Source organism: Caretta caretta, chromosome 10 (assembly GCF_965140235.1).
Source record: "Caretta caretta isolate rCarCar2 chromosome 10, rCarCar1.hap1, whole genome shotgun sequence".
NCBI lineage: Eukaryota > Metazoa > Chordata > Testudines > Cheloniidae > Caretta > Caretta caretta.
This window is the reverse complement of record NC_134215.1, coordinates 33,130,910-33,156,990: the sequence shown is the minus strand read 5'-3', so window position 1 is coordinate 33,156,990 and position 26,081 is coordinate 33,130,910. Positions and strand designations below refer to the sequence as shown.

Sequence of the window (26,081 nt, the reverse complement as noted above, 5' to 3'; positions counted from 1 at the left end):
TAGGGATTAATAACAAGAATTTCTGTTATAAGCTGGGGACGCATTACTTGGAAGTGACGGAGGAGGAGAAGGACCTTGAAGTATTGGTTGATCACAGGATGACTATGAGCCGCTAATGTGGTCTTGGGATGCATCAGGTGAGGTATTTCCAGTCTAGATAAGGAGGTGTTAGTACCGTTATACAAGGCACTGGTGAGACCTCATCTGGAATATTGTGTGTGCAGTTCTGGTCTCTCATGTTTAAGAAGGATGAATTCAAAATCAAACAGGTACAGAGAAGGGCTACTAGGATGATCCGAGGAATGGAAAACCTGTTTTATGAAAGGAGAATCAATAAGCTTGGCTTGTTTAGCCTAACTAAAAGAAGGCTGAGGGGTGATATGATTGCTCCCTATAAATATATCAGAGGGATAAATACCATGGAGGGAGAAGAATTATTTAAGCTCAGTACCAATGTGGACACAAGAACAAATGGATATAACCTGGCCATCAGGAAGTTTAGACTTGAAATTAGTCGAAGGTTTCTAACCATCAAAGGAGTGAAGTTCTGGGAAGCAGTAGGGGCAAAAGATATATCTGGCTTCGAGATTAAACTTGATAAATTTATGGAGGAGATGACATGATGGGATAGCCTAATTTTGGCAATTAATTGATATTCAACCACTAGCGGTAGATATGCCCAATGGCCTCTGATGGGATGTTAGATGTGGTGTGATCTGAGTTATTACAGAGAATTCTTTCCTGGGTGTCTGGCTGGTGAGTCTTGCCCACATGCTCAGGGTTTAGCTGATAGCCATATTTGGGGTTGGGAAGGAATTTTCCCCCAGGGCAGATTGGCAGCAGCCCCGGGGGTTTTTCACCTTCCTCTGCAGCGTGGGGCACAGGTCACTTGCTGGAGGATTCTCTGCACCCTGAAGTCTTTAAACCACGATTTGAGGACTTCAGTAACTCAGACATAAGTTAGGGGTTTGTTACAGGAGTTGGTGGGTGAGATTCCTTGGCCTGTGTTTTGCAGGAGGTCAGACTAGATGATCATAATGGTCCCTTCTGATCTTAAAGTCTATGATTCTATTATTCTATGCCTTTTGGAGTGTTGAGACCTCATAGCCATCTGGGGAGAAGTGTTGGTGCAACTATCTTATGTGGCAAGTCACTGGAATAAAGATCTTTTTGTGGATGTGGCTAAGGAGATGTCTGCAAGGGGTTACAACTGGGTGCCTACCAATGCTGAGCAAACAGCTCAGGGGTATTTACACTAAAACCAGGGTGTGACTTTCTATACCTTGGGGGAGCATCCTGGAACCCCCATATTCCTCATTTTTGTATTATTGTGATCTTACATCTAAAGCATGCCTTGAAAAGTATCGGAGAAAGGTTATGATCTGCTGAAAGTCATTTCTCTATCTATATATGTGTATCATTAATGCATATGAAGTTATGAGAATTGTGTTGTATGATGGTCACTAAAACCTGCTGTAAATTAGGGACTCAGCCAGACATTAGCTCCCCAGAGGCAACCGTAAGGAAAGTAGCCAGCACCGAGGTGGGGGTGTCAATCAACCCTTCAATAACCATTGTCCAGCAAAGGAGCTACGATGCAATGACTCACCTGCATGAGGCCACACTAGGGGAATTGCTCAGCCTTGCCTGGAGACTCAGCAATGCCCATCAGACATGCCTGGACTTGTATTTTCCACCACATGGACTGAGAGTATAAAACAGACACAGTGACCACGTGCTTGGCCTTTTCTCCTGCCCCCGCCTATGCTGCAAACAATAAAGACACCGAGAAGAAGGCTGAAAACTCCAACAAAGGAGACTGGCCCAGATTTAAGGGACAAATCTATATATTAAGGACTGCAATATCCAGTGGGGCGAGAAAAACTGCTTAATCTAGATGTTGCCCAGTCTAATAGAGTTGAGAGTTTAGACTGCGTGCTTATATTTTATTTCTTTTGGTAACTAACTCTGACCTTTTTGCTTATCACTTAATATCACTTAAAATCTATCTTTTGTAATCAATACACTTCTTTAATTGTTTATCTTTACCAGTGAGTTTGTCTTGAAATGTGTGGTAAATCCACTCAGGTTTTACAAAGGCTGGTGTATATCCACTTTCCATTGATGAAGTGGTGAACCGATTAATAAATCTGCATTGCTCGTCTTCAGCAGTGCAAGATGATATATATCTAAGGTACAGTGCTGGGGGGATTTGGTTCTGGTGCCTTTCTCTGTGTGATTCATGAGTGGCTCTGGGAGCATTCATGCAATATAGCTGGGTGTGGGGTTCTACATGCTGTTGTGCTGCGTGATCACAGCACCTGGAGGGGTTTGCTGCTGGTCATTAGCAAGGCATTGTGAGAGACAGCCAAGGCTGGAGAGAGTTCAGGGGGCACAGCAGTCCCACAGTCCCAGGCTGCATCCTGGGGATCCCGTCACACAGGGATGGCAGGAAATAGTGTGGATGTGGACGTATAGTGTGTCCATTTGGGGGGAGCTGGACAAGATTTTATGCAATTACATCACTACTGAACCCAAGGAGGTTGTAGACCCTGTGACCCAAAAGCCCCTCAATCCCCCAAGGATGAGCAGAAAGTCATTGGAGGAGGGACACAATGAAGATAAGGTGAAGAGATCTCCCTGGAAACCCAGGATTTCCTCAGATCAGGACCCTCAGGGCAGCCCTGTAGGCTGTGAGGCCAATTCCCAGTCAGAAACCCAGGCCGGGACTCTGGAGGCAGATCCTATAGAGGGAACCTCGGCAAGTAAGTGTCTATCTTCATCATATATTACTATACTATACTGCTGTGGTACCTTCTGTTCTGTTCCACAGCCACAGCCATTTTTCACAGATGTGAAGTAGAAGCCTTTCTGAGTCTCTAGCCCTCACCTCCCTCCCTCAGCCAACTCTCGCGCACGCCCGCTCCCTCCTGCATATACATTTTCATAATGGTGGCTCCTCTTGCTGAACAGTTGGCTTCTGTCACATCCTAGAGTCCTGATCATCAAATGATTGCAAGACCATGCAACGGAGGGCACATACCGATTTACCTATTTTCCTTTCCCTTCCTGCCTTTGTCTGCCCAGTGAACCACCCCCACCCCACTCCCCAACCCTGTTTGTCTGCTCAAAATGTCAGCCAGCAGCATAGGGCAGCCACAACCTCTGCCCCACCTCCCTTCTTCTCCCACAGCATAGTCTAACAATGAAAACATGCAATTCTGGGAAATTCAACTGTTTATTGAGACAGTGGTTACAGGGAAAGAAGTTCATTTATTATTCTCCGTTTACGTGAAGTAGACATGGGCATTGCGTATCCATACAGGTACTAAGACTACAACTCCCTATCGCAACGCTTTTAATGGCTTTTCACACACTTGCATAAAGAAAGCCTGGGAACAGTGAATGCTTCAGTCAGTAAGTGCAAAACCCTCTCTATTTTTCTCTTCACTTTCACCATGTCTGCAGGAGAGATAAAGCAGAATCTGAGACTGAGAAATTGCTCAGTTTTGGTCTGAAAATTATGAGGGATAGCTGCATGAACATTCTTCCCAGTATAACTCGCAAATTTCCTTCCACTCCTGCAGCACTTTGGGGAGAGGACTGTAATGGGGTGTACAGACGGGGAAGGAGAGTCTATCCTGTTTACGAGCAAGCAGCTTGATCAAAACCCATTATGATATGGGGCATTGCAGGTTGGTACACTCCCACTGCAGCTCTGGAGCTATTTCAACACATATTTCAAAAAAGATCACCTTTGTCATCCTGAAATTCTCTTGTCACTGTTGTTCATCCTAGGTCTCCAGTGCAATCCTTTCCCACCAATCAATGTTGTTTTCCCAAGTCCAGAAACAGCATTGTACCACGTGAAACTGCCCCAGGAACCACGCTTGTAGTAGCAGTTGCTTGGTGTTACCCTCCGCACCCCCCTTCATCATCCTTGTCCTACTTCCTCCACCACCACTGAAGCGGTCGCTGCTGTTTCTGGAGGAGCTGCTGCCACATCATCTGCTTGGTGGGCTAGCCGTAGATGGGTCAGGAGTCCCAGGGGATCTGTCAGGGGGCGAGAAGCGGGCGGGGGGGGGAAGGGGGATAGGAGGTGGGGGCTGGGCCTCGCCTGGCTTTTTTGGGGAGACACAGCCTCCCCTAACCAGCCCTCCATACAATTTTGGAAACCCGATGTGGCCCTCAGGCCAAAAAGTTTGCCCGCCCCTGCACTATATGCATCCTATAATGTGCAGTGAGAAAAATCCCAGTATGCACACAGCTCAGCAGCAAAGCAAAGGATCATGGGATATCCCCTAAGACTCATGCTGCATGCTTATTACGCAGCAGACCCCCACTGTGTGCATGCCATAATGTAAACTGAAGTGGGTACACCCGTTCTGTAGGCATGCTAATAGTGTTGCTTCCTTATTGTGTGTTACCTAAAGCTTGCCAAATAGCTGCTGATTAAATCCCCTGTGTAGACAAACCCTAAAATAGAAACAGAACTGTCCTGTCCAGGAAATGGGAAATTTCTCTAAGATCTCTTTGGGAGAAAGAAAGGGTTGGGAGCCGTGGTGACATAAGAATGGCCATACTGGGTCTTCCAATAGTGACCAATGCCAGGTGCTTCAGAGGGAATTAACAGAACAGGTCATCATCAAGTGATCCATTCCCCTGTCACCCATTCCCAGCTTCTGGAAAACAAAGGCTAGGGACACCATCCCTAATAGCCATTGATGGACCTATCTTCCATGAATTTATCTAGTTCTTTTTTGAATTGTTATAACTTGGCCTTCACAACATCCTCTGGCAAAGAGTTCCATAGGTTGACTGTGTGATGTGTGGAGAAATACTTCCTTTTGTTTGTTTTAAACGTGCTGCCTATTAATTTCATTTGGTGACCCCTAGTTCTTGTGTTGTGAGAAGGAATAAATAACACTTCGTTATTTATTTTCTCCAAACCAGTCATTATTCTATAGGTGACAGAGGATTAATCCAAAGGGGCCTAGGGAGACTGGAAATATGGTCAGAAGATTACAAAACAGGAATGCATTTGGGGGGAAATGTAAAATTTTAGTGGTGAATCAGAAAAACAGCTATTCAGTGGGAGGTGAAATGTGCAGAAGAAGCAATGGGCAAAAGAGACCTAGAGTTGGGAATGAGCAGCAAACGTGCTATATATATAATGAGATATAGGGTCTGCATATGCAAAAGGCATATAGCATGAAGGGGAAACGAGCTACTCCTTTCTCTGTGTTCCCTTCTGAAGTTTTGAGGAGAAGGGATGTGATGGGAGATTCAAGTGAGGATCACTGCTGGGACAGTGTTTCTTCTTCCTGAAAAGGTGTTTGTGTAGGTGGCAGGGGGGGCGTGCCTGGTGCACCTTTCCCTGCAAGGAGGTTAGAGGTGCAATTACCAGTAAGGAGAGAAAGGGCTCGCCATATACTTTGTACCAAGGCTGTGTTTGCGATGCTTCTTTTGATGGGATAGGAGACGGGTGTTGATCTGAATGTAGCATTGTGGTCCTTAGAGTTCCTATGCCAGATTAGTTGTGGTGGTGTGGAAAGGGTGGTCTGGAGGAAGTGGATGTAGTATGTATCACCAGGAGAACTAGTGGGCAAGCTGACATGTTAATGAAGTCAACTAGCAGTGAAGCAAGAAAGGAGGTCTCAGGAAGTGGGGGCTATCACTGTGCTCATCTGACACTAGTGTGTTATCTCCCCTAAAATGGCTGAAAGCACCAGAATGGGGGTGCCAGATCCTTCATTTCCCCTCTCCTCCCCAACTCTTTTTTTTTTTCTTTTGGTAGCAGCAACAGGAATGAGAATTTGTCATTCCCTGTCCTGCTACAGGGAGGTCCCATCCCTCTGTCCTGAGCAGGAACATAGAGGTATCTGCTTACAGCTAGGAGGGGGTCAGTAAAATGGGGGAAAAGTGCTGGCACAGGGTTAGAGGGTAGAATGTATTGGCTGTAGTGTTCCCTCTGACAAGAAATGTCGCCCCAAACAGTCTGAAAGCAGTAGTCTTTCCATAGTCAAGGTTGAATCCTGATTTTTAAACCCTCTTCACCACAACTTCCCCCTCACAAAAAATGGGATCCCATTGAAATGTCACACGCCCTATCTCATCCCGGAGCAGAGTTTGCTGTGAAGTTTGGTAAAAGTCAGAAATGGTGTTTCAAATAGCAGAGGTTCTCACAACGTCCCTGTTTACCCTGCAACAACCCCCTGGCTTTCTCAGGCTCATCTGAACTCCAGCCCATCCAACTCGTGTTGTTTGGAAGGCCTTTGAGGGAAAGGGGCCTCAGGCTGTGTTTCTGGGGTGCGTGGGATGGATTGCAGCATTACAACACTATAGGGAACTAGATATACATGTCTACAGCCTGACACCTACTGGCTTTGCTGAGCCATGGCGATGGGGGTGGGCTTTATGGATTTGTTGGAGGGAAATGCTACAGCACCTGAAGAGTAAACAAGCCAGTGGCATGAGCCATCTGACCCCTGCGGGAATGTCTCATCATGGAAAGATGTGTCCTTGTCAGAATTTTACCTCAGTTTTTTTTAACTTAAGCCTCCAATCTCTCCCGTGCTCTCACCTCTGAGAATCCCTATGGCTAATTTCTGATTTTTATGTCAGAAAAAAAAGCACTGAATTATGTGAAATTCTCTAGAATTTATCCATGGACAGCCCCACAGGGAAATGGAACTTTCCACCTGTCTCTCACAATAGCATGTTCTGGCTGCTCAGCCAGTGGCTGAATCAGAGCAGGGGGGTAGCTGGGGTGGAACGTTTCTCTTGCTTTAAAGCAATTGAATTAATGCAAGCACCAATTTCTCCCTTTGATCCCAAACAGAAAGTGGCCTACCCTCCTTTCCTAGTATTGACTGTATAGTCGGAGCATAGAAACGGGATAGGCAGATATACAATGGAAAAATTGATATTCACAAGTGACAACGGCCTGTTTGAATGTAACTCAGGAATAAAAAAGTACACCAAATAGACACTACAGTGGTGGGGACACATAAATTCCTGGATTAATAAGAGGAGGTTGTTCTTGGGGCTGGAGGTGCATACTTAATTGCTGGAGTAGGGGGAAGGCTGAGCTGGGATGCAGAATTAATTAAGTAGAATATGAGTTTGGGGAGAAGCTGTGAATTCTCCGTGCCATCAGACAGTGTTTTAGACAACCTTTTATGATTTGATCTCAGCTGAGTCTTGTAGTGAGAGCTCCTGCAACAGGGGCCCAAATCCCCTTGTTCTATACCAGTGATAACTCAGACTGCGGCTCGCGAGCGGAAATTGGTTCTGTAATGTGTCTCCTTTGGCTCTTTGCAGCACATGATATTAAAACAGTGTGTGATTTAATTACAGTAGAACCTCTGCATTATGTACACCAGAGTTACAAACTGACCGGTCAACCACACACCTCCTTTGGAACCAGAAATACGCAGTCAGGCAGCAGAGATGAAATAAAAAAGCAAATACTGTACAGCACAGTACTGTGTTAAATGTAAACTACTAAAAAATAAATTGAAAGTCTAAAGAAAGAGTTGACAAAGTAAGGAGACTGTTTCTGTGCTTGTTTCATTTAAATTGAGATGGTTAAATCATCATTTTTATTCTGCATAGTAAAGTTTCAAAGCTGTAGTAAGTCAATGTTCAGTTGTAAACTTTTGAAAGAACCACCATAACATTTTGTTCAGAGTTACAAACATTTCAGAGCTACAAACAACCTCCATTCCCAAGGTATTTGTCCCTCTGAGGTTCTACAGTATTAACGAATCAAGTGCCCATCTTTAAAAAAGGAAAGAAGGAGAACCTGGGGAACTACAAACCGGTCAGCCTCACCTCAGTCCCTGGAAAAATCATGGAGCAGGTCCTCAAGGAATCCATTTTGAAGCACTTGGAGGAGAGGAAGGTGATCGGGAACAGTCAACATGGATTCATCAAGGGCAAGTCATGCCTGACCAACCTGATTGCCTTCTATGATGGGATAACTGGCTCTGTGGATATGGGGAAAGCGGTGGATGTGATATATCTTGACTTTAGCAAAGCTTTTGATACGGTCTCCCACAGTATTCTTGCCAGCAAGTTAAAAAAGTATGGACTGGATGAATGGACTATAAGGTGGATAGAAAGCTGGCTAGATTGTTGTGCTCAAAGGGTAGTGATCAATGGCTCGATGTCTACTTGGCAGCCAGTATCAAGTGGAATACACTAGGGGTCGGTCCTAGGGCCGGTTTTGTTCAACATCTTTATTAATGATCTGGATGATGGGATGGATTTCATCCTCAGCAAGTTCACAGATGACACTAAGCTGGGGGGAGAGATAGATATGCTGGACGGTAGGGGTAGGGTCCAGAGTGACCTAGACAAATTGGAGGATTGGGCCAAAAGAAATCTGATGAGGTTCAACAAGCACAAGTGCAGAGTCCTGCACTTAGGATGGAAGACTCCCATGCACCACTACAGGCTGGGGACCGACTGTCTAAGCGACAGTTCTGCAGAAAAGGACCTGGGGATTACAGTGGAGAAGCTGGATATGAGTCAGCAGTGTGCCCTTGTTGCCAAGAAGACTAATGGCATATTGGGCTGTATTAGTAGGAGCATTGCCAGCAGATCGAGGGAAGCGATTATTCCCCTCTATTCGGCACTGGTGAGGCAACATCTTGAGTATTGCGTCCAGTTTTGGGCCCCCCACTACAGAAAGGATGTGGACAAATTGGAGAGAGTCCAGTGTAGGGCAATGAAAATGATCAGGAGGCTGGGGCACATGACTTATGAAGAGAGGCTGAGGGAACTGGGCTTGTTTAGTTTGCAGAAGTGACGAATGAGGGGGGATTTGATAGCAGTCTTCAACTATCTGAAGGGGGGTTCCAAAGAGGATGGAGCTAGGCTGTTCTCAGTGGTGGCAGATGACAGAACAAGAAGCAATGGTCTCAAGTTGAAGTGTGGGAGGTCTAGGTGGAATAGGTGGAATAGGAAACACTATTTCACTAGGAGGGTGGTGAAGCACTGGAATGGGTTACCTAGGGAGGTGGTGGAATCTCCATCCTTAGAGGTTTTTAAGACCCAGCTTGACAAAGCCTTGGCTGGGATGATTTAGTTGGTGTTGGTCCTGCTTTGAGCAGGGGGTTGGACTAGATGACCTCCTGAGGTCTCTTCCAACCCTAATCTTCTATGATTCTATGCTCAAAGTTATTAACCAATCAGAATGCTTTTACTGTTATTAACCAATTAAGTTGTCAACTTGCACTGTTATTAACTTAGTTGTTGTGAATATAATATATAAACTAAATATTTCCGGGGGCATACTGTTTTTAAATATGAATAGTACTGTAACCCTGCTGCCCGTCAGAGTTGGCAGCAACAAGGGACGGGTTCAGTATTTAGGGGTTCCTTTTCAATAACACAATGCAAAACGGGCTCTAGCCCCCGTCCAATGACCTTGGATAATTACGTACCACCCCCCTGGGTGCTTCTAAGAGGCAATACTTCCCCTCTTGCAAGCACAGAGTCTGAGTGTAGCAAAAGCCTTTTAATAAAGGAGGGAAACAATGCAGCATTAGGTTCGGGAAACGCAATAAACAGGATTCATAACACAAACCATGAGCAAAAGACCCACCGCCAAGTAAGTTGGGCAGTGTCCTTTTCCCCTCAGGGTCTTAAGTCCAGCAACCCAAAAGTCCCCCCACTCACAGTTGCTGTCCTTGGTCAGTGCAGCCCTAGAGTTCAGAAGTTCATTGGTAGAGTTCACCTCCCAGCCTGGGTGGAGGTATGGAGGCACCTTACACTCTCCGCTGCTCGGGCCCTCGACAGCTGATTGCCACATCTGTCTGTGGGATGCTGCTCCCGTCCTCTCCGCCAGCCGTCCCGCTAGCCGCGCCTCTCCACCAGCCGCCCAGCTGGCCGCGCCTCTCCACCAGCTGCTCAGTTGGCTGTGTGTCTCCACTAGCCATCCAGCTGGCCATGCCTCTCCGCCAGCCATCCTGCTAGCCACGCCCCTCCGCCAGGCGCCCAGCTGGCCATGCCTCTCTGCCAGCTGTCCTGCTAGCCGCGCCTCTCCACGAGCCACCCAGCTGGCTGCACTTCTCCACTAGCCGTCCTGCTATCAGCTCACCAATATGTCTTCAGGCCCCCGCTACTTAACACAGCTCTCTGTGATTTCAACTCTCAGTGATTTCAGCTGTTAGTAGGGGAGCCTCACTGCTGGTGCACCTGGATAGTCTTCTTGCATCAGAACCACTAGCCCAGAGTAGGCCTAATGCTTAGACCTAGGTATCAGTGATTTCAGCTCTGCAGCATGTAACAAGACTCTTACTTGAGTCTAAATTAGCTCTATTCTTACACAGTGGAGAGAGGAAGGATCAAGGTGGTGTTTAGAACCCTTAAAAGGGGCCCATACTACCAGGTACAAATACCTATCCCCAACCTCTCTCAATTCACTGGGCTTTGGAACCCATGCCCCTTGCCTAGTGAGTGCTGCTTAGTTGAGGGTGAGTCCCTTAGTCATAAAATGCCAAGTACAGTTCTACTGTCCTTGATTCACGTAACCGGGATAACAACCCTTTATTACTCCTGCCCCAATAAGGGTGCTAGGCAGGTTGGGTGTGCCCATGCAAAAGAGATCAGCCCCTGAAGTCCTTTTCCATAGCTCACCACCAGATGTCAAGGGAGACTCACTCTGACTGCTTACATTACTATAGTAAATGAAACAATGAATTCACACTACTGAGTACCATTCTATACATTTGGGAGAATGGGCAGCTCTGAAATTGTTGCACGCACTGGGGGTGGGCAGGAGGAATTCAAACATCAAAAGATAACCAAAAACATGATATAATATTTTTTTAAGTCTCTTGATTTTTTGGGGTCTGACTCATGATTCTGAACTATTGAGGGTGTTAATACTGTGGTTACTCCCACTGCCCTGCTATGTTGGGCTCACTGCACAGCCAATGTTGTCTACTCAGTGAATGAAATAGTGGCTTCTAGTGACTAACAGGGTATCTGCTGGCACTTGAAAAATTTTGACTGTAGCTGATCATGTCACATTTAGAAATGCCCCAAAATAGGAGTGCTTGGGATAATATAACAGGTACTGGCATAATAAAATCATAGGACTGGAAGGGACCTCGAGAGGTCATCTAGTCCAGTTCCCTGCACTCACGGCAGGACTAAGTATTATCTAGACCATTCTTGACAGATGTTAGTCTAACCTACTATTAAAAATCTCCAATGATGGGGATTCCACAACCTCCCTAGGCAATTTATTCCAGTGTTTAACTACCCTGACAGTTAGGAAGTTTCTCCTAATGTCCACCCAAACCTCCCTTGCTGCATTTAAGCCCATTGCTTCTTGTCCTATCCTCAGAGGTTAAGAAGAACAATTATTCTCCCTCCTCCTTGTAACAACCTTTTATGTATTTGAAAACTGTTATGTCCCCTCTCAGTCGTCTCTTTTCCAGACTAAACAAACCCAATTTTTTCAATCTTCCTTCACAGGTCATGTTGTCTAGACCTTTAATCATTTTTGTTGCTCTTCTCTGGGCTTTCTCCAATTTGTCCACATCTTTCCTGAAATGTGGCACCCAGAACTGGACACAATACTCCAGTTGAGGCCTAATCAGCATGGAGTAGAGCAGAAGAATTACTTCTCATTTCTTGCTTACAACACTCCTGTTAATACACCCCAGAATGATGTTTGCTTTTTTTGCAACAGTGTTACATTGTTGACTCATATTTAGCTTGTGTTCCACTGTGACCCCCAGATCCCTTTCCGCAGTACTCCTTCCTAGGCAGTCATTTCCCATTTACTGAAGTATTACCTTAAATCTTGTCTGTCTCTACCATTGCGTCGCTGGAGAGCTTTACCGAGAATGCTCCCCAGCTTCCTAAGACAGATTTAAAGAACAGAACCTATATTTAACAAATTACAACAGAAAAGATCCAGCTGAGAAAGCAGTTTCAGCACTCATCCAGATCTGGTCATCATCTGGTTTTGAGAGGTGGGTTTTTGTTTGGTGGATTCGTCTACATCAGCAGTTGGCAACCTTTCAGAAGTGATGTGCTGAGTCTTCATTTATTCGCTCAGATTTAAGGTTTTGTGTGCCAGTAATAAGAATCCATGTGATCCATGCTGAACTGCGCCCCCTCTTGGCCCTGTCTGCACTCCTCACTGCCCCAGGCTGGGGCCAGAGGGCCATAGCTGGGGGAAGCTGCAGAGCCCCAGGCCGGCAGCCAGGACCCCAGGCCAGCAGCAAAGCTCCCCAGACAAGTGGCTGTGACCCAGGGCCAGCAGAGGGCTGAGCGAGGCCAGCGACTGGAACCCCGACTAGCAGGGGGCTGGTGGCTGGTATCCCAGGCCAGCAGCTGAGCCCCCTGGACTGGTGGCCGAGACTGGGGCCTGGCAGTGGGCTGAGGGGGCGCGTGGCCAGAACCCCAGCTGGCAGTGGGCCAGCGGCCGGTACCCCAGGCCGGCAGCAAAGCCCCTGGGACCAGTGCCGTGACCCAGGGCTGGCAGCGGGCTGAGTGGGGCTAGCAGATGGAACCCTGGCTGGTAGAGGACCGGTGGACAGTACCCCAAGCCGGCAGTGGAGCCCCCGGGACCGGTGGCCAGGACCCGGGCAGTGTGAGTGCCACTAAAAATCAGCTCGTGTGCCGCCTTTGGCACATGTGCAATAGGTTGCCTACCCCTAGTCTAGATTATCCAATCGCAAAGGTGTAGCCTTCTCTTCAGTTAGTTCAGGATTTATTCACAACAGCATTTGCTCCTGTCACTAAAATTGTGATGGAAGTGCCATTGCTATCAGGGTCACACAGTAATTCAGCTGGGTTTGGAATGAGCTGAAGATGCTGCCATTTCTTTTGTGCTTAGTACCTTGATCCCTGTAGGATCTTAGAGTACACATCTTATGTCCACTAACAACAGCTGGTGATGTCAATATTTTTCCTCATTCCTTTTTTTCAGAACTGATCTCCTGGTTTAAGCTTGGACAAGCTTTGTTCTGCATTCTAAACATCCCTCCGTTTCTGGGTCTGGTTCTATCTTGTGTTATCTCTGCTATTTTAGATATGTACAAGTGGCATATTAAAGTCCCCATGTGAGGGTTCCCTCCCCACTCTGAACTCTGGGGTACAGATGTGGGGACCCGCATGAAAGACCCCCTAAGCTTATTTCTACCATCTTAGGTTAAAAACTTCCCCAAGGCACAAATTCTTCCTTGTCCTTGGACTGTATTGCTGTCACCACCAAGTGAGTTAGACAAAGATTTAGGAAAAGGACCACTTGGAATTCCTGTTTCCCCAAAATATCCCCCCAAACCCCTTCACCGCCTGTCCTGGGGAGGCTTGAGAATAATATACCAACCAAATAGGTAAACAAGGTGAGCACAGACCAGACCCTTGAGTTTTTAGGATGCTAAAAACCAATTAGGTTCTTAAAAGCAGAACTTTATTATAAAGAAAAAAGTAAAAGCAGTGCCTTTGTAAAATCAGGATGGAAGGTAATTTTACAGGGTAATAAGATTTAAAACACAGAGCATTCTCCTCTTGGCAAAACTTCAAAGTTACAAAAAACAGGAATAAACCTCTTGCTTAGCATAGGGAAAATTCACAAGCTGAAACAAAAGACAATCTAACGCATTTCCTTGCTTTTACTTACAATTTTTGTAATCTTAATTCAGGTAGGCTTTTAGGAGAGGGTTGTTTTTTTCCCCTGCCTGGTCCCTCTTTCTGTCCCGAGAGAGCACACAAAGAGAGCACAAACAAAACCTCCCCCACAGATTTGAAAGGATCTTCTTTCCTTATTGGTCCTTTTGGTCAGGTGCCAACCAGGTTATTTGAGCTTCTTAACCCCTTACAGGTAAAGGAGGGATTTTATGCGACAGGTGGCACAACATATTTCTAAGCACATCTGATTTTCCCAAGAGCTAGTTCCCTTACATGCACATGAAATGTCCCCCCAATATATAGGAGAGACAAGGTGGTTGAAGTAATACTTTTTATTGGAACAACTTCTGTTGGTGAAAGAGACAAGCTTTCAAGCTTCACAGACCCCTTCCTCAGGTCTGAGAACCTCCCAATATATAGACAGGAGTTGGGTTTAAAATCATGGAGAGTTCTTTTTAGCAAATAATAAGTGAAGCTATGACAAAATCTTGATCTTGCTCATTTCTCCTCCTCTAAACAGGATTTTCTATCCCCAAAACTGACAAGCTCTCTCACATGGAATAAGAGAACAAGTAAAGCCATGGATCTCCAGGGCTATGAGGAAAGGTCATTTCTGAGTGGTACCTAAAAATTAAGTGCTGAAAGTTAGAAAATGCCAGCTATAAAGTTGCACGTGCAATCTTAAATTGGTCTCCCTCTGTGTATGCATTATGATGCATTCTTTAAGTCCATGATAACATACTTTTTCTTCTGGACCCCTGCCTCATGCAGTGCACAGCATGGAATCACATAGAAGCAGAATTAAAGAATTAAACCTGGAATTTCCAACTTTGGAGTGCTTGAATTTACAACCTAATTTTTAACATAGTTTTTATATGTAATATGATTTGAACACTGTATTTACTCTAGCTTTTTTGTTTTCTAATATAAAATAGATGTATTTTGCAGGCTTTTACACCTGTGTTTGCTACTTGTATGGCGGAACTTGAAATAGGAAAACAATACATTATATTATAAGTTTTTTCTATTTTCACAAGTCTTTGTCCAGATTGCTTGTAGCCTTATTTTGGTGAGGAGAAAGGAGAAAACAAGGAGCCACTCCTGAGCTTTTCATCATGTCTTTTTGCAAAAACAAGAATGTCATCATTGTATTTCAGCACATTATTCAGAGGACTCATTATTTGTCTCCAAATATCTTGCAATGTTTCTGCAGCCAATAGTATTCCAAATGACAATTTTTGATAGAATCAGAGGCCAATGTGAGTAGATGCAGCTAGGGTATAGTTCTGACAGATGGTAACTCTTAACGTTGTCCAGTTTTGAGAAGAATGCAACTCCATTATCGTCATATTAATATCCTGTCCAGAGTTGGTCTAATATGGCATTCTCATTGAATTGCAACATTCGGCTAATGCATGGCATACTGTATCTTTGGTTTGTCTTCTGGGGATTACTTCTTTTGGAGATATTAATAGGAAAGTTCTTTCTCTTTCTGACCTTCCCAGTTATCTTAATTTCTTGGGCAGTTACATTTTCTGACATGAATAAGAATGCTCAGGTATTCCTGATTTAGAGATCTGATGTATCTCTATGTAAATTAACTTGGAAATCCTTGGTTTTACTAAAGCCATAAAATAGTCTTGTCCTCTAATAGTCTACAAATATTGTATTTTATTGTTATCAGAATTTTGGTCAACCGTTGTATTTACAACATTTTTAATTTTAGTGTAGAAGCAAATAAGTGTACATGTGATACTTGACAGGTTTCAGAGTAGCAGCCGTGTTAGTCTGTATCCGCAAAAAGAACAGGAGGACTTGTGGCACCTTAGAGACTAACCAATTTATTTGAGCATAAGCTTTCGTGAGCTACAGCTCACTTCATCGGATGCATTCAGTGGACTACAGCTCACTTCATCGGATACATTCAGTGGTGTTTTCCACTGAATGCATCCGATGAAGTGAGCTGTAGCTCACGAAAACTTATGCTCAAATAGATTGGTTAGTCTCTAAGATGCCACAAGTACTCCTTTTCTTTTTACAGAACTCATTGATTCTGTGGCCAGTGCACTCCTTTACACTGTTTTGTTGAATGAACCCATCAAACCTAGCGGTTTCTCATTTCCATACAATAAAATCGTTCTCTTTGTTGGCACTAGTTTAGTCTTGTTCAGAGCAGAGAGTTGTTATGCTTTCGCCTATTATTTAACATTTAAAGAACAACAAAATGAGCCAGTGGTTGCATCTAGACAAATCCCTTGTTCAGCTCTGGGAAAAAGGGATTCTGTGAGTTGCTGCTATTGTCACATGACAATTCCTGGTTCCTTAGCATTACCACTGTCACGTGACAAGGGCTAGTGCTCCCGCTGCTGAGACTGCTGCTGCTGCCTTATTTTTTACCAGGAGCCCTAGCACGGTAGCTGCGGTTCACTTTCTTCTCTTCCTGTTTTGCATGGTAAGATTTTTCTGTTCCAAGCAAGGTGCGGGATAGTTTCAGACTGTAACTAGCTTCTTTCGGAGCGAAGACTCCAGGTAACCGAGAGAACTTGGGGAACGTGATTGTAAATCTGTGCCTTCCAGGGATGGCAGGTTTATATAATTTTTGGTGGTGCCCAAAACCCGCCCCTGCCCAAACTCCACCCCCCACCTGCCTAAGGCTCTGGGAGGGAGTTTGGATGGGGGAGGAGGTCTGGGGTGCAGGCCCTATGCTGGGGCAGGGGATTGGGGTGCAGGGTGCAGACTCTGGGAGAGGGTGCAGAGGGAGGGGTGGTGGGGGGTGAGGGCTGTGGGGTATGGCTGCAGATGAGGAGTTTGGGGTGTGGGAGGGGCTCAGGGTGAGAGTAGGGGTGTAGGGGGTGAGGGCTCTGTCTGGGGCTGGGGGGTTTGGGGTGTTAGAGAGGCTCAGGGCTGGGGCAGAGGGTTGGAGTGCAGGGGGATGAGGGCTCTGACTGGGACTGGAGATAAGGTGTCTGGGGTGCTGGAGGGGCTCAGGGCTCGGGCAGAGGGTTAGGGTGATGAGGGTGCTGGCTGGGACTGGAGATGAGGGGATTGTGGTGTTGGAGAGGCTCAGGGCTAAGTCAGGGGGTTGGAGTGCAGGGGGATGAGGGCTCTGGCTAGGACTGGGGATAAGGTGTTTGGGGTGGTGGAGGGGCTCAGGGCTAGGGTAGAGGGTTGAGGGGGTGTGTGGGGGGGTGTTAAAGCTGTGGCTGGGGGTGTGGGCTCTGGGGTGGGGCAGGGCTGGGGATGAGTTTAGGGTGCAGGCAGGCTGCTCTGGGACAGGGCCCAGAGAGGAGGACTCCCCCAGCCCTTTCCCTGCTAGCAGCAGTGAACTCTGGGGGAGGAGCCCCCCTTTCCCGCCCCCTCAGCAGCACATTCATCCCCACCACTGTCACTGCATGTGCTCCTAGGGCCTCTCTCAGGTCCAGGAATCTCCCTCGCCTCCCCCATGGTGGGTGTGGGGGGGTGCTGCGTGCGCCTCCTCCCCTGCTGTTGCCCCTGATTGTAGCCTCACTGGAAGTGAGCAATGGGGCTGCCTCCTTGCTCAGCATGGGGCAGGAGCAATGACTGCGGGCGGGGGGGCCCCTGTGCTGGTGAAGGGTCCCGCCGGAAAAGGGAAGGGTCTGAGGTGGAAGGGCAGGCTCACAGTCAGTCTTCCCTGGCAGTCGAGAGGGAATGGGGGGCAGTAGGACCCTGCGGCAGCAGTTGCTGCAGGGAGGCAGCATGGAGCTGCACAGCAGAGGCGGGGACACTCTGCTCCGGTGGGTGGGGGCAGCAAGGGGAGGCCAGGGGACACTCGTAGGAGGCGAGGCGTGAGGTGGTGGCAGGTGGGCGGGGTCGGGGGACACCCAGCCCCAAATATTGGTGGAGCTGAGCCTCTGGGCTCTGAATATTGCTGATGCCAAGGCACCACGGGCCAATATAACTTGCCGCCTATGGCCCCTTCCACCCCCCATGTCTGCTCCATGTGTGACTGTACCGCTCAGATCTGCTGACTTTACTGACACTCACACACAGGTTCTTGGTCCTGTTAGCACATGCAGGAGCCAATCCAGGTAGGGGAGCGCCTATGCACCCGGAAATGGAAGTCACCAAATCTCCCAGCAGAGTGGGAGGAGATAGAAAGGAAGAGGGACTGAAAGAGACAGGAAAAATAATGAGAGGTGATGAGCTCCCAGTGCTACCCAGTCCTGTTACTGCGTCATCACTGTGCAAATTGAGAGGAACAAGAGTAAAAAGGCAGTGCCCTATCTCTGTCTAGTAACCATACAGCAGAGGAAATGCTCTGCTCTTAGGGACATTGTCAGGGAAGCTCCCCAAAGTGTAGCGTTTTATTCTGCTCCTCTACAGAAATTTGTTCAGTCTGTTAAAGGGAGGTTACACAAATGTCTTGGTTCATTTAGTTCCGGGGAAGATGCTGGGTCTGGACTGTAGTAAAGGGACCAAGTGGTTTTCAATATCAGAGTTTAGAATATCTGTGCCCAAGGAAAGCCTGAGGAGAATTTAGCTTTAAAATAGACCAAAACCCTTTATCACCCTGACAGGTTGTAGAATAGCTTCCTGTTTGTCACTCCAGATTACCTGTTATATTAATTTAGATGGAATATACGGGCTAAGATAACCCAGTCACTAAACAGTAAGAAGATCTGAAGTTTGGTATACAGAGACCTCAGCCTGGTTAGTACCATGGCAAATGCACCATTTTAACCTTTTATTAAAGATATAGAAAAGGAAAAACAGTTAAAGTGTTGAAATGTAAAGTATTAAGTAAGGCTTTCATTTTAACAACATTTCTTCTTCCCTTTCTCTCTAGCTGGAGAGAGTTTTAAAGGCAAAACCCCCTTGTTTGACAATCTCTTAGATAGTATCAAAGATGGTAATAACTATCCTTTGGGGAAAAGACAGGAAGTTAGTTGAGGTGGGCTGGAGCTATTGTGTTAAAGACCCATCCCATTTCATCTCAGGTGGTATTTTGGATTCAGCTAGAGCTGGTAGGGAGGGTGATGTCATTTGTATCCCTCTTGCTACGGGAGGAAGCACAGGCAGGAATGTCTGTGAGGGGAGGGCTCCTGCCTCATACTGAGAATGAGGGGCGATCAGCAGGTTATCTCAAGTGCTTATATACGAATGCACAAAGCCTTGGAAACAAGCAGGGAGAACTGGAGGTCCTGGTGATGTCAAGGAATTATGACGTGATTGGAATAACAGAAACTTGGTGGGATAACTCACATGACTGGAGTACTGTCATGGATGGTTATAAACTGTTCAGGCAGGGCAGAAAAGGTGGGGAAGTAGCACTGTATGTAAGGGAGCAGTATGACTGCTCAGAGCTCCGGTATGAAACTGCAGAAAAACCTGAGTCTCTCTGGATTAAGTTTAAAAGTGTGAGCAACAAGAGTGATGTAGTGATGGGAGTCTGCTATAGACCACCGGACCAGGGGGATGAGGTGGATGAGGCTTTCTTCTGGCAGCTTGCAGAAACTATGAGATCGCACGCCCTGATTCTCATGGGTGACTTTAATTTTCCTGATATCTCCTGGGAGAGCAATACAGCGGTGCATAGACAATCCAGGAAGTTTTTGGAAAGCGTAAGGGACAATTTCCTGGTGCAAGTGCTAGAGGAGCCAACTGGGGGGGAGCTTTTCTTGACCTGCTGCTCACAAACCGGGAAGAATTAGTAGGGGAAGCAAAAGTGGATGGGAATCTGGGAGGCAGTGACCATGAGTTGGTTGAGTTCAGGATCCTGACACAGGGAAGAAAGGTAAGCAGCAGGGTACGGACCCTGGACTTCAGGAAAGCAGACTTCGACTCCCTCAGGGAATGGATGGGTAGGATCCCCTGGGGGACTAACATGAAGGGGAAAGGAGTCCAGGAGAGCTGGCTGTATTTCAAGGAATCCCTGTTGAGGTTACAGGGACAAACCATCCCGATGTGTCGAAAGAATAGTAAATATGGCAGGCGACCAGCTTGGCTTAACGGTGAAATCCTAGCGGATTTTAAACATAAAAAAGAAGCTTACAAGAAGTGGAAGGTTGGACATATGACCAGGGAAGAGTATAAAAATATTGCTCGGGCATGTAGGAATGAAATCAGGAGGGCCAAATCGCACCTGGAGCTGCAGCTAGCGAGAGATGTTAAGAGTAACAAGAAGGGTTTCTTCAGGTATGTTGGCAACAAGAAGAAAGCCAAGGAAAGTGTGGGCCCCTTAATGAATGAGGGAGGCAACCTAGTGACAGAGGATGTGGAAAAAGCTAATGTACTCAATGCTTTTTTTGCCTCTGTCTTCACTAACAAGGTCAGCTCCCAGACTACTGCGCTGGGCATCACAACATGGGGAATAGATGGCCAGCCCTCTGTGGAGAAAGAGGTGGTTAGGAACTATTTAGAAAAGCTGAACGTGCACAAGTCCATGGGGCCAGATGAGTTGCATCCGAGAGTGCTAAAGGAACTGGCGGCTGTGATTGCAGAGCCATTGGCCATTATCTTTGAAAACTCGTGGCGAACGGGGGAAGTCCCGGATGACTGGAAAAAGGCTAATGTAGTGCCAATCTTTAAAAAAGGGAAGAAGGAGGATCCTGGGAACTACAGACCAGTCAGCCTCACTTCAGTCCCCGGAAAAATCATGGAGCAGGTCCTCAAAGAATCAATCCTGAAGCACTTACATGAGAGGAAAGTGATCAGGAACAGTCAGCATGGATTCACCAAGGGAAGGTCATGCCTGACTAATCTAATCACCTTCTGTGATGAGATTACTGGTTCTGTGGATGAAGGGAAAGCAGTGGATGTATTGTTTCTTGACTTTAGCAAAGCTTTTGACACGGTCTCCCACAGTATTCTTGTCAGCAAGTTAAAGAAGTACGGGCTGGATGAATGCACTATAAGGTGGGTAGAAAGTTGGCTAGATTGTTGGGCTCAACGGGTAGTGATCAATGGCTCCATGTCTAGTTGGCAGCCGGTGTCAAGTGGAGTACCCCAGGGGTCGGTCCTGGGGCCGGTTTTGTTCAATATCTTCATAAATGATCTGGAGGATGGTGTGGATTGCACTCTCAGCAAATTTGCGGATGATACTAAACTGGGAGGAGTGGTAGATACGCTGGAGGGCAGGGATAGGATACAGAGGGACCTAGACAAATTGGAGGATTGGGCCAAAAGAAATCTGATGAGGTTCAATAAGGATAAGTGCAGGGTCCTGCACTTAGGACGGAAGAACCCAATGCACAGCTACAGACTAGGGACTGAGTGGCTAGGCAGCAGTTCTGCGGAAAAGGACCTAGGGGTGACAGTGGACGAGAAGCTGGATATGAGTCAGCAGTGTGCCCTTGTTGCCAAGAAGGCCAATGGCATTTTGGGATGTATAAGTAGGGGCATAGCGAGCAGATCGAGGGACGTGATCGTCCCCCTCTATTCGACATTGGTGAGGCCTCATCTGGAGTACTGTGTCCAGTTTTGGGCCCCACACTACAAGAAGAATGTGGATAAATTGGAAAGAGTCCAGCGAAGGGCAACAAAAATGATTAGGGGTCTGGAACACATGACTTATGAGGAGAGGCTGAGGGAACTGGGATTATTTAGTCTGCAGAAGAGAAGAATGAGGGGGGATTTGATAGCTGCTTTCAACTACCTGAGAGGTGGTTCCAAAGAGGTTGGTTCTAGACTATTCTCAGTGGTTGAAGAGAACAGGACAAGGAGTAATGGTATCAAGTTGCAGTGGGGGAGGTTTAGGTTGGATATTAGGAAAAACTTTTTCACTAGGAGGGTAGTGAACACTGGAATGTGTTGCCTAGGGAGGTGGTGGAATCTCCTTCCTTAGAAGTTTTTAAGGTCAGGCTTGACAAAGCCCTGGCTGGGATGATTTAATTGGGGATTGGTCCTGCTTTTGAGCAGGGGGTTGAACTAGATGACCTCCTGAGGTCCCTTCCAACCCTGATATTCTATGATTCTGTGCTAGCCTGGTCTAGTCAGGAAATCTCTTGGGATGACAAAAACTCAGCATCCCAAGAGGTGGTGGGGGGTAGCAGCTGTGATGGTGAAGTTTGCTTCAGTAGTATCTCTCTGTTCTTCTATCTATTCTAGTCCTCCCAAAGTCTCTTTCTTTTAGGACCAAAAAAAGGGAGTGATGCATGCCAGTGACGCTTGAGGAAGCAGCTATGTGTTTAACCTAGGCAGAGAGGGACCTTTAAGGTGGGAGGGGCCCTCTGCAAAGACTTTGAGCAGGAGAATGACCAGATTCTGCTATCAGTGGTGAAGGATTTATTTGTCCATGTTTAGTAGGAGCTTTGTGGTCTCTGGTGTTCCCAGGGTGACTTTAGCTCTGCGTTCTTCTCTGGTTCCTGGAAGGTAGAAACAGTCTACGCAATATCTTTCAAGCAGCCCAAAAATAACTGAGTAATTTGTGTTTGTCTCTTCTTTGGAGTTTTTCTTTCTTTTTTCCCTTTCCTGTATGTATGTATGTATCTTTCTTTCTTTCTTTCTTTCTTTTTCTTCCCACTCTCATTTTATGCTCTATCCCTCTCCCTGCTTATTTCCTTCTCTCTCAGTCCCCCTTGCCTTTCCTGAATCATGCTTTCTCCTCCCTTTCCCCCTCTTCTCTCTTAATATTTTACCCCACTCTTCATCCTTTAATACTCTCTTCACCTCCCCACCAACAGTTTCCTCACCTTCCTCACTCAGCCCAGTTTCTCATTCAGATGTCCCAAAATTGCCACTCTTAGGTCATGACCCCCCCCAATTCCAGTCTACCCCACACAAATCATACGTCATCCACGCTGTCACATACAGACCTAGCCACTTACACACCAGTCATCCTGCCATTCTACCCCTCAGGCCCATATCTCTCACACATTAGTCACCTTACTATTCAGACCCCCAGTCACACGCCAACCTACTTTCTTCTTTAGCTAGTGGAATGTCTCCCACAGGGGCCCTGAGGTCGTTCCCAGCAGTCCCATCCACATGGAAGTGGCAGAGATAGTTTTCCCTGGTCTCCATGGAAGAGTAGAGTAAGAGTGGGGAGAACAGGAGTTGGCCTCTTTCCTTCAGGTCAGGGAAAGTTTGAGCCCCTTACTGAATGGGGGAGGCAACCTAGTGACAGAGGATGTGGAAAAAGCTAATGTACTCAATGCTTTTTTTGCCTCTGCCTTCACAAACAAGGTCAGCTCTCAGACTACTGCACTGGGCAGCACAGTATGGGGAGGAGGTGACCAGCCCTCTGTGGAGAAAGAAGTGGTTCAGGACTATTTAGAAAAGCTAGATGAGCACAAGTCCATGGGGCCGGATGCACTGCATCCAACGGTGCTAAAGGAGTTGGCGGATGTGATTGCAGAGCTATTGGTCATTATCTTTGAAAACTCATGACAATTGGGGGAGGTCTCGGATGACTGGAAAAAGGCTAATGTAGCGCCCATCTTTAAAAAAGGGAAGAAGGAGGGTCCGGGGAGCTACAGGCCAGTCAGCCTCAGCTCAGTCCCTGGAAAAATCATGGAGCAGGTCTTCAAGGAATCAATTTTGAAGCACTTTGAGGAGAGGAACGTGATCAGGAAAGTCAGCATGGATTCACGAAGGGCAAGTCATGCCTGGCTAACCTAATTGCCTTCTATGATGAGAACTGGCTCTGTGGATGAGGGGAAAGTAGTGGACCTGTTATTCCTTGACTTTAACAAAGCTTTTGATATGGTCTCTCACAGTATTCTTTCCAGCATGTTAAAGAAGTATGGGCTGGATGAATGGACTGTAAGGTGGATAGAAAGCTGGCTAGATCATCAGGCTCAGCAGGTAGTGATCAATGGTTCCGTGTCTAGTTGGCAGCCGGTATCAAGCGGAGTGCCCCAAGGGTTGGTCCTGGGGCCGGTTTTGTTCAATATCTTCATTAATGATCTGGAGAATCACCTGGATTGCACCCTCAGCAAGTTTGCAGATGACACTAAACTGGGAGGAGTGGTAGATACGCTGGAGGGTAGGAATAGGATACAGAGGGCCCTAGACAAATTAGAGGATTGGGCCAAAAGAAATCTGATGAGGTTCAACAAGGACAAGTGCAGAGTCCTGCACTTAGGATGGAAGAATCCCATGCACAGCTACAGACTAGGGACTGAGTGGCTAGGCAGCAGTTCTGCAGAAAATGACCTAGGGGATACAGTGGACGAAAAGCTGGATATGAGTCAACAGTGTGCCCTTGTCGCCAAGAAGGCTAATGGCATTTTGGGCTGTATAGGTAGGAGCATTGCCAGCAGATTGAGGGACGTGATCATTCCCCTCTATTCGGCATTGGTGAGGCCTCCTCTGGAGTGCTGGGTCCAATTTTGGGCCCCACACTACAAGGAGGATTTGGAAAGAGTCCAGTGGAGGGCAACAAAAATTATTAGGGGGCTGGAGCACATGACATATGAGGAGAGGCTGAGGGAACTGCGATTATTTAGTCTGCAGAAGAGAAGAATGAGGGGGGATTTGATAGCTGCTTTCAACTACCTGAAAGGGGGTTCCAAAGGGGATGGAGCTAGGATGTTCTCAGTGCTAGCAGATGACAGAACAAGGAGTCATGGTCTCAGGTTGCAGTGGGGGGAGGTTTAGGTTGGATATTAGGAAAAACTTTTTCACTAGGAGGGTGGTGAAGCACTGGAATGCGTTACCTAGGGAGGTGGTGGAATCTCCTTCCTTAGAGGTTTTTAAGGTCAGGCTTGACAAAGCCCTGGCTGGGATGATTTAGTTGGGGATCAGTCCTGCTTTGAGCAGGGGGTTGGACTAGATGACCTCCTGAGGTCCCCTCCAACCCTGATATTCTGTGATTCTATGGACAAGTGAGTGGGAGCAGGCAGTGCTAGCATAGAACAGGACATTGTTCCTTCTCTTCAGCAGCCCTGTGGTCTAGATAGGGGGTCACCACCATCAGCAAATGCCTGGTGGCATGCTCCCTGTTATGTATTCACTCCTGATAGCTCCAAAAGCTTGTGGGAAGAGACTGTATTCCCCTATCTCCTCCATTTGGGAAGGAGGATCAGAGATACCACACCACTGCCAATCTCCCTCTGCCCAGGGCTTCCAAGGGGGAAAAAACTGTGACATTAACCTGTCACTGGTCAGTCACACACATAGAATGGCTGTTCCTCCACTCTTGGGGCTGGTTCTGTTCTCTAGCAGGCCCTGGTCTCTAACCGGCTGGGTTAGAGATGTGCAAATGGCACAGTAATACTCTGCCATAGTCCCCCATGGTGTGGAGATCTCTGAATCTCCTACAAGTGGCACAACACACTTAACAGTACATCTAACTTTCCCAGGAGCTATTTCCTTTCCATTAAGATGAAATGTCCCCCCAGCAAAGAGAGGGCCAGGGTTTTTTGTAGCAAGATGTGACAAACCTTGATCTTGCTCATTTTTCCTACCCTGAGCAGAATTTCCAGTTAAAAAACCAGATATAATCTCCCTCATAGAACGAGAGGAAGAGCCGTGGGTTCCTGATCTTCTGGACTACGAGGAAAAGGAGATGCTGAGTGGCACCTGTGCAGGTGAGGAATAAGCTCAACTGTCTGGAGAACTGTCAGTGAGTAGAATAAAACTCTGGAATTCCTCCAGAAATGCTGTGAGCTGGCACCATTTTGTCCCATTATTGTAACCAATACTCATCATGTTCTCAAGACAGATATCTCTGAGGGCTTCCCAGCCATACTGATTAATTTCAGGTGGGCGTCTGTGACCTCACTTGTTGTTCTGCTGAGAGTTCAGATGGAATGTGGAGGGAGAATAGGGCCTCTCCCCCTCTTTGGGGGAAGAATCTGCTCTCAGTTTATGATTTAGTCCTGTTTGAAACCTGGAACGCTTCTAGTCCTGAAACCATATTTCAAGCTAGACTGTGAGCACTCTGGGACAGGGACTCTACTTATTAGTTGTTTGTACAGTGTCTAGGGAGTGGGTCCCTGATTGGGTCTCCCAGAAGCTGTGGTCAACTTGATTTCTTTTAATTGACTAAATTTTAAAAAAATCAATTCTTCCTTTAAACAATATAACTTAATTTATAACATTTCCTCTAAAATTCGTTACTGGTGCTTTTCTGCTGTGCTGTTTATTCAGAAGGTTCTTTTCACCATTCTTTTACTATCTTATAGGTCACCTGTAAAAAACCAGTAGGTACAATGTGTTCATATGGAAATATGATATTCCCTTTCCCAAGGTTTCCTTTTTCTCCAGTCACTCTTCTCTAGATTCTCATTTTATTCTAACAGGTGATGGGATTGTGAATGAGAATGAGGAGGAGAATCCACACCAGGACAGTCATGAGTCAATGGAACCACATGGCACGTTATCAGGAGCATCCCAAAGGAATATTTCCCAGTGTCCTGAGCAGGATAAAGCTTGTGAGGGTCTTCACAGATCAGAAAGGCACCAAAGAACTCCTCCAGGAAAGAGACGAGGTAAATCAACTGCATGTGAAATAGGTT

The 26,081-nt window shown here is 46.6% G+C and overlaps 1 protein-coding gene across 1 annotated transcript in view; it reads left to right on the top strand.

Annotated features, from left to right (window-relative positions):
• Positions 1–26,081, top strand: part of LOC125643730 (uncharacterized) — a 67,440-nt gene that overhangs the window by 33,704 nt on the left and 7,655 nt on the right. Inside the window, exon 5 of the mRNA XM_048866826.2 lies at positions 562–575. Within this exon, the coding sequence (XP_048722783.1) occupies positions 562–575 (14 nt within the window). The remainder of the gene's footprint in view (positions 1–561; positions 576–26,081) is intronic.